Source organism: Leptonotus elevatus, chromosome 1 (genome assembly GCF_054856555.1).
Source record: "Leptonotus elevatus isolate MCC_2025b chromosome 1, RoL_Lele_1.0, whole genome shotgun sequence".
Classification (NCBI taxonomy): domain Eukaryota; kingdom Metazoa; phylum Chordata; class Actinopteri; order Syngnathiformes; family Syngnathidae; genus Leptonotus; species Leptonotus elevatus.
The window spans coordinates 10,452,208-10,464,520 of record NC_141239.1 but is presented as its reverse complement, the minus strand read 5'-3'; the positions used below and the strand labels follow the sequence as shown (position 1 = coordinate 10,464,520).

The 12,313-nt window shown below is 40.6% G+C and overlaps 1 protein-coding gene across 2 annotated transcripts; it reads right to left on the bottom strand.

The window, feature by feature from the left end:
- Positions 1–652: 652 nt before the first annotated feature.
- Positions 653–11,085, bottom strand: LOC147180670 (1-phosphatidylinositol 4,5-bisphosphate phosphodiesterase delta-1-like). Of its 2 annotated transcripts, none has more exons than XM_086074026.1 (15): positions 10,894–11,085; positions 9,742–9,900; positions 8,703–8,931; positions 8,201–8,330; positions 5,922–6,150; positions 5,588–5,789; positions 5,354–5,498; positions 5,129–5,281; positions 2,905–3,048; positions 2,662–2,821; positions 2,472–2,588; positions 2,205–2,383; positions 1,922–2,054; positions 1,326–1,475; positions 653–1,182 (listed from the first exon to the last, which is right to left on the bottom strand). In XM_086074026.1, the coding sequence occupies exons 1-15, from the start codon at positions 10,922–10,924 to the stop codon at positions 1,091–1,093; spliced, it is 2,253 nt and encodes a 750-aa protein (XP_085930152.1). In that variant the 5' UTR covers positions 10,925–11,085; the 3' UTR covers positions 653–1,090. The 2 variants fall into 2 exon arrangements, with proteins under 2 accessions (XP_085930152.1, XP_085930143.1); XM_086074017.1 differs by lacking the exon at positions 10,894–11,085 and adding an exon at positions 10,067–10,207.
- Positions 11,086–12,313: the final 1,228 nt, after the last annotated feature.

Sequence of the window (12,313 nt, the reverse complement as noted above, 5' to 3'; positions counted from 1 at the left end):
AATCAAATTACGATTCAGTCCAATGCTTTTTAATGAGCCGATTTTCACCGAATTGACCGCCATTTCGACTTGTGACGTCTTTTCGGAATTGTCAATAGAATGTGGGATTTTGTGAAATTGAATAATGGCTAATGCTCAATGGAAAAAACATTTTGTGACGTTTATACCACTGAACTTGAAATAGATTTTGTTTGGCCACTTGGGGGCAGCATACCCACTTTTATATGGTAGCCTATTCCCGTCAGGAAAAAAAACTTAACTTCAAATTGTTCAGATCATTCAGGACAATTTGGGAACTATGTTAATTCATTTTTTCCCCCCTCAATACACCTAAACAGAGATTGCCTCCTTCCACATTCCTTGAACAAATCAAACCTTTCAAGTTCCAAGTGTTACATTCATTTCAACAATTCAATTAATTGCACCGTATCTCTGTTCAGCATGTGACCAGCACTCACACATTTCTACCGAAATTGCATTTTCTACACAGCAGTTAAGTGTCATTTCACTGCCACCTCTGTTGCTTCCATTAAACATGTTAATGTGATGTCTAAACTGCCCATAGTTGTGATGGTTGTCCATTTGATGTGAATGTTACATTGGACTTCCAACAAAGTGAAATGCAATAAATACATATTTCAGTAGACATGTATTCATGTTTAAAACTTGTTCTTAAAAAAAAAAAGAAAAAAGTAATGCTCCAAGAAAAATGAATCATACATGACAATGTACACGTGACAGAGCATTTTTTTCCTACTGTCTTGTTGACCATGCATTGCTAGAATAACATTGCTTTGTGAACCTAGTGTAGCACTACTGGAGCAAAACAAGTCCCTGAAAAGTTTCACCGCGAAGGCTCACAGCTCCTAAAAGGTTTTGTATGTCTAACTTGCAGTATAGATGCTTTGCCATTAAAAAAAATAAAAATGTGGCATCGATCTGCTCAATTAACTGGAATAATGTCACGCAATAAGTTGATCTACAAAGAAATATGCACTTTAAAAACAATATTTTTAGAAAGTTGAAAAAAATAGCTAAGTCATGGCTGTGTAATGGAGATGCATCCACGAACATGCCCCATGGCGGAGTCTTATTCAGCATCGACGACCATGATGTGAACAAAGAGCGCAGCTGCATGGACAATGTGACCAGTTTTATCGAGCAGAGGCACGTGTCTGTATCCTGTGTGTGAACACAAAATGATTAAGCCAGTTAGCACCGCGCGAGTAGCTCAGCTGGGTCTGGTCATTTCAAACATAAGGCAGCCATTTCATGACTTTCAGTGTGAGGAAAGGGGAAGGAAAAAAAAAAAAAAGTGAACTCACCCATCTTTAAACTGTCGAGTGGAAGTGTGTACTGCGCTATAAACTCGTTACCAGACGTAGAATCGTGGTCCTGGATGAGGAAGCGCACCAAGGCAAGCTCTGGTACGTACACGTCAAACACAAAGTTTTCATTCCATTGCGGGTTGAAACCTACAACGATAACAAAAGAGAATCCAAGAGTATGACCGGTATGCCCCGTGTGCTCGCTACATTTCAAGAGTTTTGTTCCCTTTCATTTAATAAATGCAATCTTTTTCAACCAATATCGATCAGCTGAAAAATCACCTCATCAAACCAGATTTCTGACCGTTGAATATGAAAGCGGCAAAATACATTACATAATGCAAACTCGCCAAATTTCCAGAAAGCAAATGTGACTGCAATGCAGGTTAATCCACAGTCTATCACAGAAGCAGTCCCAAATCCAAACCTAATGTATACAATAGGTGCATCGCTGAAGTAAAGCTTTTTCAGTTCTGTCAAGGTGTGACATCATCTTCATAAAAAAACACATTTTATGTTGGATGTCATTAGAGTATGCATGTGACGACAACATAAAACGAGCTCTATTGAATGCCCTGCATAACGTGCATTACCGTTGTTGTCAACGGTGCTCGTCTCTTTCACAGCCACATCAGCCGGCACGCCATAAACCTCCACCTTAACCAGCGGGTCAACAATGGACGATTTCTTCTTGTTGACTTTAGGCAGCTGCTGAGCTGATATAACCTGGTGATGAGATGACATTTCATTTTAATGTGTCTTTTTTTTCTTCTACTCATTCACTGCCAGCACAGTTGAAATGGATTTTTGACGTCTACAGCCGTCAATGGCACTGAACGAGTCGAGGTAGAAGTTGTCATGACTTTAAAAGCGCACCATGACATGAAGAATCTTGTGCTTCAGCCACTCTCCTCGGGTGAGCGTGATGGGGTCAAACTCGGTGAGTCTGTTCCTCATGTAGGCCGGTTTCAGGATGTAGCCTCTCTTCCCGTTCACATGGAATTTGCCTCGGTTCAAATCCATTTCTTCGCAGGTCGTCTGAAAGTTTAGGGCCACTGGGACACGCAACGACATGGCGGTGTTTTCAAACGGAGCCGGAAACGCTGCTAACGTCAATTCCTTTCATGCGCTCTCCATACGTACCAATTTGGCAGCCAGCATTCCACAGAGGCACCGGGTTGTAGTTGGAGGAGTCGGTCCTGGAGCCAGCTGGATAGGTGCGGCTCAGCTTGTCCACATTATGGTTGACGTAGGCATTTGCTGTATGTAGGGAACAAACAATGACAGTCCACGAATCAAGATCTTGTTTGATGTCGCGGCCGCTCGTCCTCACCCGCCTCTTCTGCAAGCTCAGTGGCCTTTTTTTCTTTAAAGGACGACATCTCGTAAAAGCTCAGGTTTTTGCTGGCATCCTCAAAGCCGTTGAAGTGGACGCTCTTGCAGTAGATCACCATGTCGGATAATTCTTTCGCGAGCTTGAGTTTCTTTCTCTTCTGCAGTTCAAATGAAAAATAAGATAGGTTAACAGAAGACCCTACAAATGTTGACTGATTTTTTTCTTCTTCTTTGTACATACATTTTCTTCCTCCGGTTCATCTTCATCGTCTGATTCTTCTTCTTCTGTTACTTCAGACTCATCACCAGCCGCCGCGTCCGGAGCAAAAGTGGCCTCGAGTTTGTTTAACTTCTTGGCTTTGATTAGGAACTTCCCCTTCAGTTCCTGGGCAATAATAATGGAGCGCAATTAAGAGCAGCACAATTTTAAAGTCAACCTCAAAAAATCTCTTGACAATAATATGTGTTATGCAGCCCCACTAGTCTAAATACAGTATTCTGGTTAATATTGCGTTAGTGGAATACGAGTTCAGCTTGCCATTTTTATCCATCTCAGGGGCGGCCATTTTACCCACATGCTGATGAGTGAAAATGACATGGTAGTTGTTCAGGTCTCAGGTAACAAACAATCACAGCTCAGCTTCTGAAAACAGGTGAGCTGCCATTGGTTGTTGCCTGAGCAACTGTGATGTCATCTTCAGTTGACAAGTGGCAAAATGGATCCCTGGATTTTGCTGCATAACTCATATTCCACCAATGTAATAACTCTTTTAACGCCCAAAACGTTAAATGACATTTACTAAAGTCCAAATGAATGCCGCCAAAAACGTTTCCGTTTTTTTTTTCTTCCTCAATGGGCAGTGCAATCTTGTGCAGCGCTCCTTTTGTGAATGGGTGTAAAAATCACAAAACAGCCACTAACTATGGCCAGCAGGTGACAGCATTGTGTCCCTTTTCAATGTTCTGCCGGTGTATGCAATTGCAGTGAAACATGGCGGATCTTAGGAAATAGAACATTTTCAAGGATGATGTAAATTATCAAAGCCTTTGTCACATTAAATCTAATTCACAGAGCGTCACTAAACAAAAAAAATATTAGCGTCAAAGTCACTGTTGTGCAGAAAATCTTATCTAGTATCTTTTCACAAAAAAGCTTGTTTTCTCCTTATCTTTTCAATTTTCGCTCAATGACCTCAAATGACCGATTTTCAAATGGTGATTACTAAAGAATGGAATAAGGTAGAAACATGCTTTTCTAATGACCATCACGATCTTTTATTTGGTACCCAGGCATGTTTGTGTAATCAAAGTACACTATATTCGGTTTGCCTTGGAAAGATGAGTTAAAATGCTCGAAATTAGCTGCCACTGTCAGGGGTTGTTTTTTGATAACGTGGGGCATTCATCAGAACGTCATGTTTAGATACGTGAGGTCTAGTGGTGCAACGGATCACAAAAGTCACGGTTCGGATTGGATCAGCAAAAAAAAGAAAGAAAAAAAAGATAATTACAAAAAAAAGATAAATAACACCATCTTCATTTATTTTGTAAAATACTTTTTCCCCTTAAATAAAAAAATAAAAATGTCTAATATAGCCCTTTAGGATTTAGGAACAACTTTAAGAGCAATACGAGGCAGAAACATTATTATTTTTTACATGGTCCATGTGTAAAACAAAGTATTAAATTATTAGTATTAAAGGCTTAAAGTTGTGTTCCTAAAATCTAAATGGCTATTTTTGACATTTTGAGTTGAATGTTGTTTTTAAATGGGCAAAAGTGTTTTAATAAATTGAATGAAGGAGTTATATTTATCCTTTCTTTTTTTTAATAATGAAAATACCTCAAAGTGCAATTTAAGGTACATTCCTTTCCTTTAAACATGTTGACGAGTGAATTACAAAGTAGCCTTGGTTCAGTATATTGAAAAAGAATTAAAGACAGGTACCCGCTGTCAAACTCATTTCCAGCTGCCAGCCGAGCAGTCCTAGGTAATGCTAACAGATAGCTGCTAGCAACTAACGTCAGAGACTTCTGCCGTATCATACAATGACGGTGTAATTAATTAGCGGTTTCTTAGCGTCCTAAATTAGCGATTGAATATGAGTTCGGGATAGCGTTGCGTTCATACGATAAAGAAAGCCTAAACGACAACGTCTGAAAAGGGAAGTGAAGCTAGCCATCACGCCACAACGTGGGCTAACTTTAAAGTAAAAGTCTACTGAGGCTATTTGCATTGCCGTCAATGTATTATTTGGTAAACTAAACTTTATTCTGAAGTTAGCCTTGGGCGGCGTGTTACGTTGAGTATGTTGGCATGTCTGAATGGTGTCTAGTGTGAAAGTGCGCTGTTGATTTTTTCCCCCCACCGAACCGACCACGGATCAATGATGATCCGTTACACCGCTAGTGATGTCACATAACATTATCAAGAAATTTTTAAGTGGTGGTTATGGGAAACACACCTCAGGAGACGGGAAGTTTGCAGGCATGCCGTCCCCGAGGGGAGACGTGACCAGCGCGCTGCCCAAGATGGAGCTCATGTGTCGGGCCATGACTTCCTGCTGCTCCACACTGCAGTGGTTCTCCAGGGAGAGGATCACGGGGTATTCGGACGTCTGCAGCAAGCAGATACATAATTGATTGAAGCCACATGAGAATACATTTAATACTTCATTCAATGAGCACACCTTGAAAGCGTACTCCTTGATGGCTTTGATGGCATCTTTGAAGAGGATCTTGGAGGTTAGCGTGTAACCGTGGTAGACGACGGGTTCGTCGTCCGATCCGTCCCAGCAGTCCAACTCCACGCAGCGGCAGCCCATCAGCAGAGCCCTGAAAGAGCAACCGCATTCTATTGTATGCATAATCGTTGTGTTTGATCTCAATACATCCGCATCATACCGAGAGGCAAAAGTGTTCACCTGACATAAGCCTCTGTACTACTGGGTCCTTTAAGTTGATCCTCCATGAGGTAAGTGTTGTGCGAGGAGGAGATGAAATAGTGGTTGAGAGGCCGGCTCATGTCCTGGTACACGTCCATGTGCTGTGGGTCGAGGATCAAGGCATCGGGATGGTGCAGGTATATGAGGAAGCCGTCTTTCGTCAACACCTTCTTCTCCTTGGCTGGAAAAGGAAGCACACGGTCCACACAGACCCTTGATGAGAATACTCAACACTTTTCATGCAATAGCGGTCAATACTGGTAATTGGCCAACTACGATCCCCTTGGAAAGATTTGTGATTGACATTTCTCACCTTTTTCATCCGGCTCAAACTTGTCAATAATCTTGTGTGCGTCAGCCAGGGTTGGCATCTCTCGCTGTTCCTTCAGCAGGAACTCCACCAGGTTTTCTGAACTCATGACACCGGCAGACCGCGCATACGTCTTGTAGATCACGTCGATTTCTTCCCGGTAGGTCAGCAGGTCGTAGAAATCTTTGATCTCCTCCCCAGACAGGTAGCCAGACTTCGATTTGTCGCATTTCTATTTCATGAAACAAGACAGTCCAGTAGGCTTCATATAACATGCACCTTAAACTATATGTCAATTAGGGGTGGGAATCTTTGAATGTCTCACGATTCAATTCTGATTTTTGGGCCTGCGATTCGATTCAGAATAGATTTTCGATTAATAACTCTTTTTGATTCAAAATGATTTGATTGACAATGATTTTTGCTTCAATCTATAGATGTGCAAGGAATTGTAATGATCTATTCCAGTCTGACTCGCTCATGCTATTTAGCGCACTACTCGCGGCACTTTTATTACTCAAAAGAACGGCTCCACTGCAAAAAAACAACTTTTATTGGAATAACTTGATCGTGACTTTTTCCTTCAACGCTCTAATGTGGCTACAACTTAACAGTGCATCAGACCGCATCGAACCACAATGCCCCTAAGTGGCCAAATCGAGTTCTTTACAGCCTGGTGAGCAGTAGGGATGTAACGATATCCAAACATCACAATCACGATATAAAGCTCACAATGCAATAATTATCACGATATTGTGGGGAGGTTAGTGAAATGTGAAAAAAAAAAAAAGGTCACGTTTTTTTTTTTTAACTCATACTAAAAAAAAAAACACCACAATATTGTGCTTGACTGTTCACAAGCATATTACGTTCCCCTTAATCTAACGATTAGCGTGGCTTTTAAACAAAGGGCCAAAACATGCCCTATGAAAATTAACTGCACTAAAAAAACTAGCCACCAGAGGGTGCTAGAACTGCACACATGGAACTCAACCTGACTTTTTTAACAGATGTGCTGCTTTTAATACCGCGACATGACGACAACAATATTGTGGCAGTTTTAATATCGCTATATCACAATATTGCCGTTATTGTTACATCCCTAATGGGTAAGGGGTGTGCCAATTTTTTTTAATTAAAAACGGTATATATTATTATTATTATTATTTTATTTTTTTTATCGATTCTCATAAGAATCGCGATTCTCATTTAGTATGATTTAGAATCGATTTTAAATGTCCCAAAATCGAATTTATTTAAATTATTGTATACTGTCTTGCCCTTGTTTGTGTGTGCCTTTATTGGGAGCACTGTTCTTGTTGTACACGATTTGGCCACTTGGGGGCAGTGTGGTTCTGCTCGTTCTGATACACTGTTAAGTTGTAGCCACAGAGAAGCAAAAAGTCATGATCAAGTTATTCCAATAAAAGTTGTTTTTTTTTGCAGTGTAGGATGTTAAGATGCTTCTCTGTATACATTCCTGAAGCGTTTTGTATGAATAGTCGTTCTTCTGAGTGATAAAAGTGCCACGAGTAGCGCACTAATTAGCATTAGCGAGTCAATAAAATAATTCTTAATCTAAAATCGTTCTGAATAAATAATCGATTAGTGGGCAGTGTTCATTTTGACAAAAAAAAAATACATTTAGTTTTAGTAATAGTCTTTTCACTAAAATTTAAGTTTCAGTCATAATTTAGTCAGCTGATTATATTTTAGTTTTAATCCAATTTTAGAAGACGAAATTGACAATTTACTCAATATTTTCCTTCAGCATACATCTAAACTTATTCACAAAAATATAACACACTTATTAGTAACTTTAGTTTAACATGCAAGACAAATCTAACACAACCGTGTCCTTATTGTTTCAATGAAACATGTTGAACTGACAATATGCCATCTATAAAAAAAAAATTAAAGTGCATAATTGCCTGAGATTAATTTTACAGCTGTACAATGAATGCAAGTGCAGTGAACAGTTTGAGTGGTTATATTCCCCCATCCATGTTTCATTCCTTCTTCAACTTCTTTGCTATTTTGTTTTCGTTTTCATCAATGACGAAATTGACGATTTTAGTTTTTGTTTTTTTTGTCTGGAAAAAAAATTGTGCCGATGACGAAAATGTTTCTTCAACAGAATTATAACTGCTGGCGGGAGTAGCATGACTTGCTGTAGCAACATCAAAAAATATTTTTTTTATATGAGCTTATCAACATTCTGTCTCCATCTTTCAAATTCTGATGATCATGAATAACTTGAAAAAAAGTCTGCATGGTCCAACCTCGAAGAGCATGTCTGCGTAGCAGTCATCCACGTCGATGTTGATGAGACGCAGGAAGCGCTTGACCTCTGACACGCTCAGCTTGTTATCTTTGTTCTTGTCTGCTTTGCTCAGGCAGCTGAAGAGCCAGCTGGGAAGAAGGTTCATGTAAGGAAAGTATCCATCTGACGCACACCGTCCTGTAAACGTGGACTGATAAATCAAGTACATTTAAAATGGAATCTCTCTCGCGTTTGGTACCGATTAGTTCAACTTTCACTTGACACCTGCAGGTGTCATTTTAGCCCAAGCGGGCGTGTAAATATTTGTGTTGCCGGCAGCACGGACTGTACAGAACTGCCGAGTTGCGGAACAAAACAACACGTCAGTCAGACCTCATCCAATCAGGTTGTAAATTATTGTGCATATTTAAAATCTCATTACATTGCCTATGTCGCCCGTGGCACTGACTTGGCATGTGTGCGTTTTGACTTCAACTCGTACTGCAGGGACAAAAGGATACTGTTCGGTCTTCTGCTGCTGGTTGAGATTTTTTCTGCTGGTGATCAATTTCTGAAGGCTGTCCACCCATTGCTTGGCCTCGTCGTCAGAGGTGGCGATGAGGTCCAAGTTCTTCCGGTGGTCCTTGAAGATAATGGAGAAGCAGCTATTCTCTATCTGCTGGTCTGTGTACTTTTTCAAACCCTCCGTCTGACGACCCAGTCGCACCACAGCGATGTCGTCGATGGAAACTGCGCACGGAGGGAAAAAAACCTTCATGTCATTTACAGCACAGCTTTTTGATTTGCAGATAGAAAGTGTGGCAAATAGAATCAAAGTTTGCGTTCCGTTTTACTTCAATTTTGGTGCTATTACTGTTATCGCTGTCTAAAATTAATAACTGCATGAACCAAATTTTCCTTCGACTAAACTAAATATAATATGATAAACTGCAAAGCTGCTGTCAAATAAGAGATCCCATGTTACAATGTAACTTAGGGATGTTTTTGATTCAAATAGCTTTAGATTTCAGCAAAAATAAACTCCTTATAAAGCTAATTCAACAAATTACTTATTCTTAATTTTATTTCATTATCACTGGTGAGCTTTTTTTAACAACGTTCAAATCATTCTCAAACAGTTGACGACATTAAAATTATGCTGAGTGCCAATTGCGTAGAGTATTCATAAAAATCCTAAATAATGTGAAACGCGGTGCAAGTAAATCCTCCTTGCCGTTTGGGATCTTCAACAAGCTTGTTGAATGAGCTTTTTAGGAACATAAACATGGCGTTGTCCCTGTATTGAAATGAGAATTTATGGGTGTCAACTTGGCGCACAGTTCAAGCGGGAAAACTTTATATGCCTTTTATTATATGCCCTACAATCGATATCTCCATGAAGGCACACCTACAAACCGTATTGCTGATATCACCAGCTAGAACAGAAATGACCTATTGCTGGTCTGGGATCAGCTCTACATCTTTACAATCCGTGATGGAATATTCCAGTCAATAACGGTCTCTGATTGAAGGGATCCACAAATTTAGAACAGCACTCACACGACCGGTGCCTCCTGAAGGTTCTTTTGGATTCCCGCCACATCGTCTTGCAGTCTTCTTGGAGTTTGAAGTAGCGGTTTCTCTTCCAGGAAGAAGAGCGGACCTTGAGAAGATCTCCCCCCTGCAGGAGGAACTGGACATCAGTGTCTCCATCCATTCCTGAGAAGTAGATGAACAGAGGAAATTGAACAGATGGCACAGTCCTGTAGATTAGATTAAGCACCATGCAAGCATCTTATTAAAAAAATATATATATACATTAACGTCGGCTTTTCCTGCGATAAGTCAATTTTTGTTACTTGCATGTCAACACTGTGCGGCCTACCTAAGAGCTTCAAATTCTTTCCAATCACCTCCTGGACTTCGGCATGGCGCAGTAACTCCGGGGATGTGGAGAGTTTGGATTGTTTACGCAGGCACGCCATACTTAATTGTTGGTAGTGCCCCGGGTCTGCTAAAGACGCTATCTGTGTGTGTTAAAGGCGTGCCTGGGCAAGAAGCAGTACCAAAAGGGGCGTGTGCAAAGTTGCCAACCCCACGCAAAGTCCACCCGCAGTAAAACGCAAGATGTCTTCACTCATAAATGTTGTGTAGTGTGTACCATCGTTTTTTAAATAATTACTAAATAACATTTGGATCAATCGCTAAAGTTTATAAAAGGACGTGGCGCCAATGTTTCAAAAAAAAATGATTCAACGTTTATTTTTTTATTTTAGATGCAGTAAATGTTTGGCCGGTGGCTCCCCCCTGTGGTAACAACCTGCTTTGTGCCATTTTGCCACCTCGCCTGACTTTAAAAAAAAAATAGTAAAAATGACATTCAACGTTTAAAGTCAAAAGCTAAAGTCAAGTGCGTTTGTTTTTGACATATTCCAACGGCTCTTGAATCACCAGATGTTCATTTGTTTATAGCGACTTTGCAACATGCGTGTGAGCTGTGCGTAGATGGTAAACTACAAAAAGTAAGTGAAGGGGGCATGCCTTTTACAAGTTTTTATGACTATACCAATAAAATCCAACTGGCGTTCCAAACTATTATTGAGGAAAAACTGAAGGGTGATGAATGTGCATTCGGCGGCGAAGATTTGCATTTGTGAAAACGTATAAAAACACAAGAGCCAAAAACAGAATAATAAATGTAAATTAGCGTACCATATTTGCTTTCGATTCCGTTCGTTTCCATCTTCTTTGCGGGTCTTAAAATTCTAATTTCAAGTGGGTCTTCTGTCCATGTGTGGTGTTAAACAAACGTGCTGGCACTTGTGTGTGCGGCGTGCTCGTTGGCGACAGCACACCCAAAAGGCAGTGAGTGACACAGGTGGGTTTTAAAAGCCACCTCCTCCTCTTCCTCCCGTGTGTGACAATAGTAATCAGCTCTCTGCTTTGCAGCGGGGCGGCCACCGGCTTGACGAACCTGCTGGGCAAGTCGTATCGGTGACGTCACAGCTGGCCAAATTACCTGTGCACCTTTACGCCAGCTGGTTCAGTTTTGTATTCATCAAGTTAAAATATAGGCTTCACGCCAGCTGAGAATTTATCTAGCTTTATTTAGACTAGGTAGAGCTCCATCACATTTATTTAGTTACCGATTTTTAATGTATTTATTGAAAACACATTTTTGGTATCCATAGTTTTTTTTTACTTTGGGCTGCAAAAAGAATAATCGACGGATGCAAGGGCATTTAAAGAATCCTCACAAACATGCTAAAACCAACCATTATGTGACCTCCTGCGTGTGTGGGAGGAAGCCTGGATACACGAGAGGAACATGCAAACCACACAGGAAGTTCACAACCCGGATTCACCTTCACCTTGGAACTGTAATGCAGATGGACTAACCACGTATTTGCAGTGCCATCCTTGTTTTTAAATACATAGCTATAACAAAAAAAACAGCTTGCTGATGAAGCAACAAGTCAAGGATTTTGGGATGCAGCAGATTCACATCTCCACATTCAGAACCAAAACAAGAGCACTCTGTACTAAATTGACCTTGACACGTAGAGAAAAAAAAAGTGGTGCAAACAATCACGGTCCCGAGAGAGGTCTTACGGAATGATGTGTTGAGAGGTGAAAAAAGTAAGTGAGAGATAACAAAAACAATATTTTTAATTGAATTACATTTGCCACTCTGTGTATATCAACAATGCGGAGTTGCAGACAAATGACACATGCTGTGTCAACTGTCAATTCAGTTATCATCTGATAAATGTTTCATGAGTCTCAAGTGGTACATTTTTCTCACTGACTCATGGTTGGCTTCAGGAAAAAAGACTTTTGTCCTTACTGCACTTGTGGATTGATGAAAAGTCAACACGTCTGCAGGGCTAAGGGTCAATTACTGGTACATTTGCTGAAAATTCTACATGAACTAGCCCGGATGAAGGCTTTGCTCTCTTTTTCATGTGAAGCTTTGCCTTGACAGGGAAATAGTGCTGCAATCACATCGGGTCTCTTGTGGCTCTCAGCACTTCCCTTTCAGGCCAGGCTTACCCTCAGTGCATTGTCAGCATCAGGATGAGTGGACTTTAATGAACCATCAGGAGAGAGCCTCTAGGCTGTGGTTGACCAT

Bases quoted from the DNA above. Each gene is read 5' to 3' on its own strand.
- LOC147180670 (XM_086074017.1), bottom strand. From the start codon at position 10,166: ATGGCGTGCCTGCGTAAACAATCCAAACTCTCCACATCCCCGGAGTTA. The intron at 5,790-5,921 runs GTGAGAAATGTC...TTCCTTTTCCAG, and splicing joins GTTTGAGCCGGATGAAAAAG to CCAAGGAGAAGAAGGTGTTG. The intron at 1,476-1,921 runs GTAATGCACGTT...TTATCGTTGTAG, and splicing joins GAGCACCGTTGACAACAACG to GTTTCAACCCGCAATGGAAT.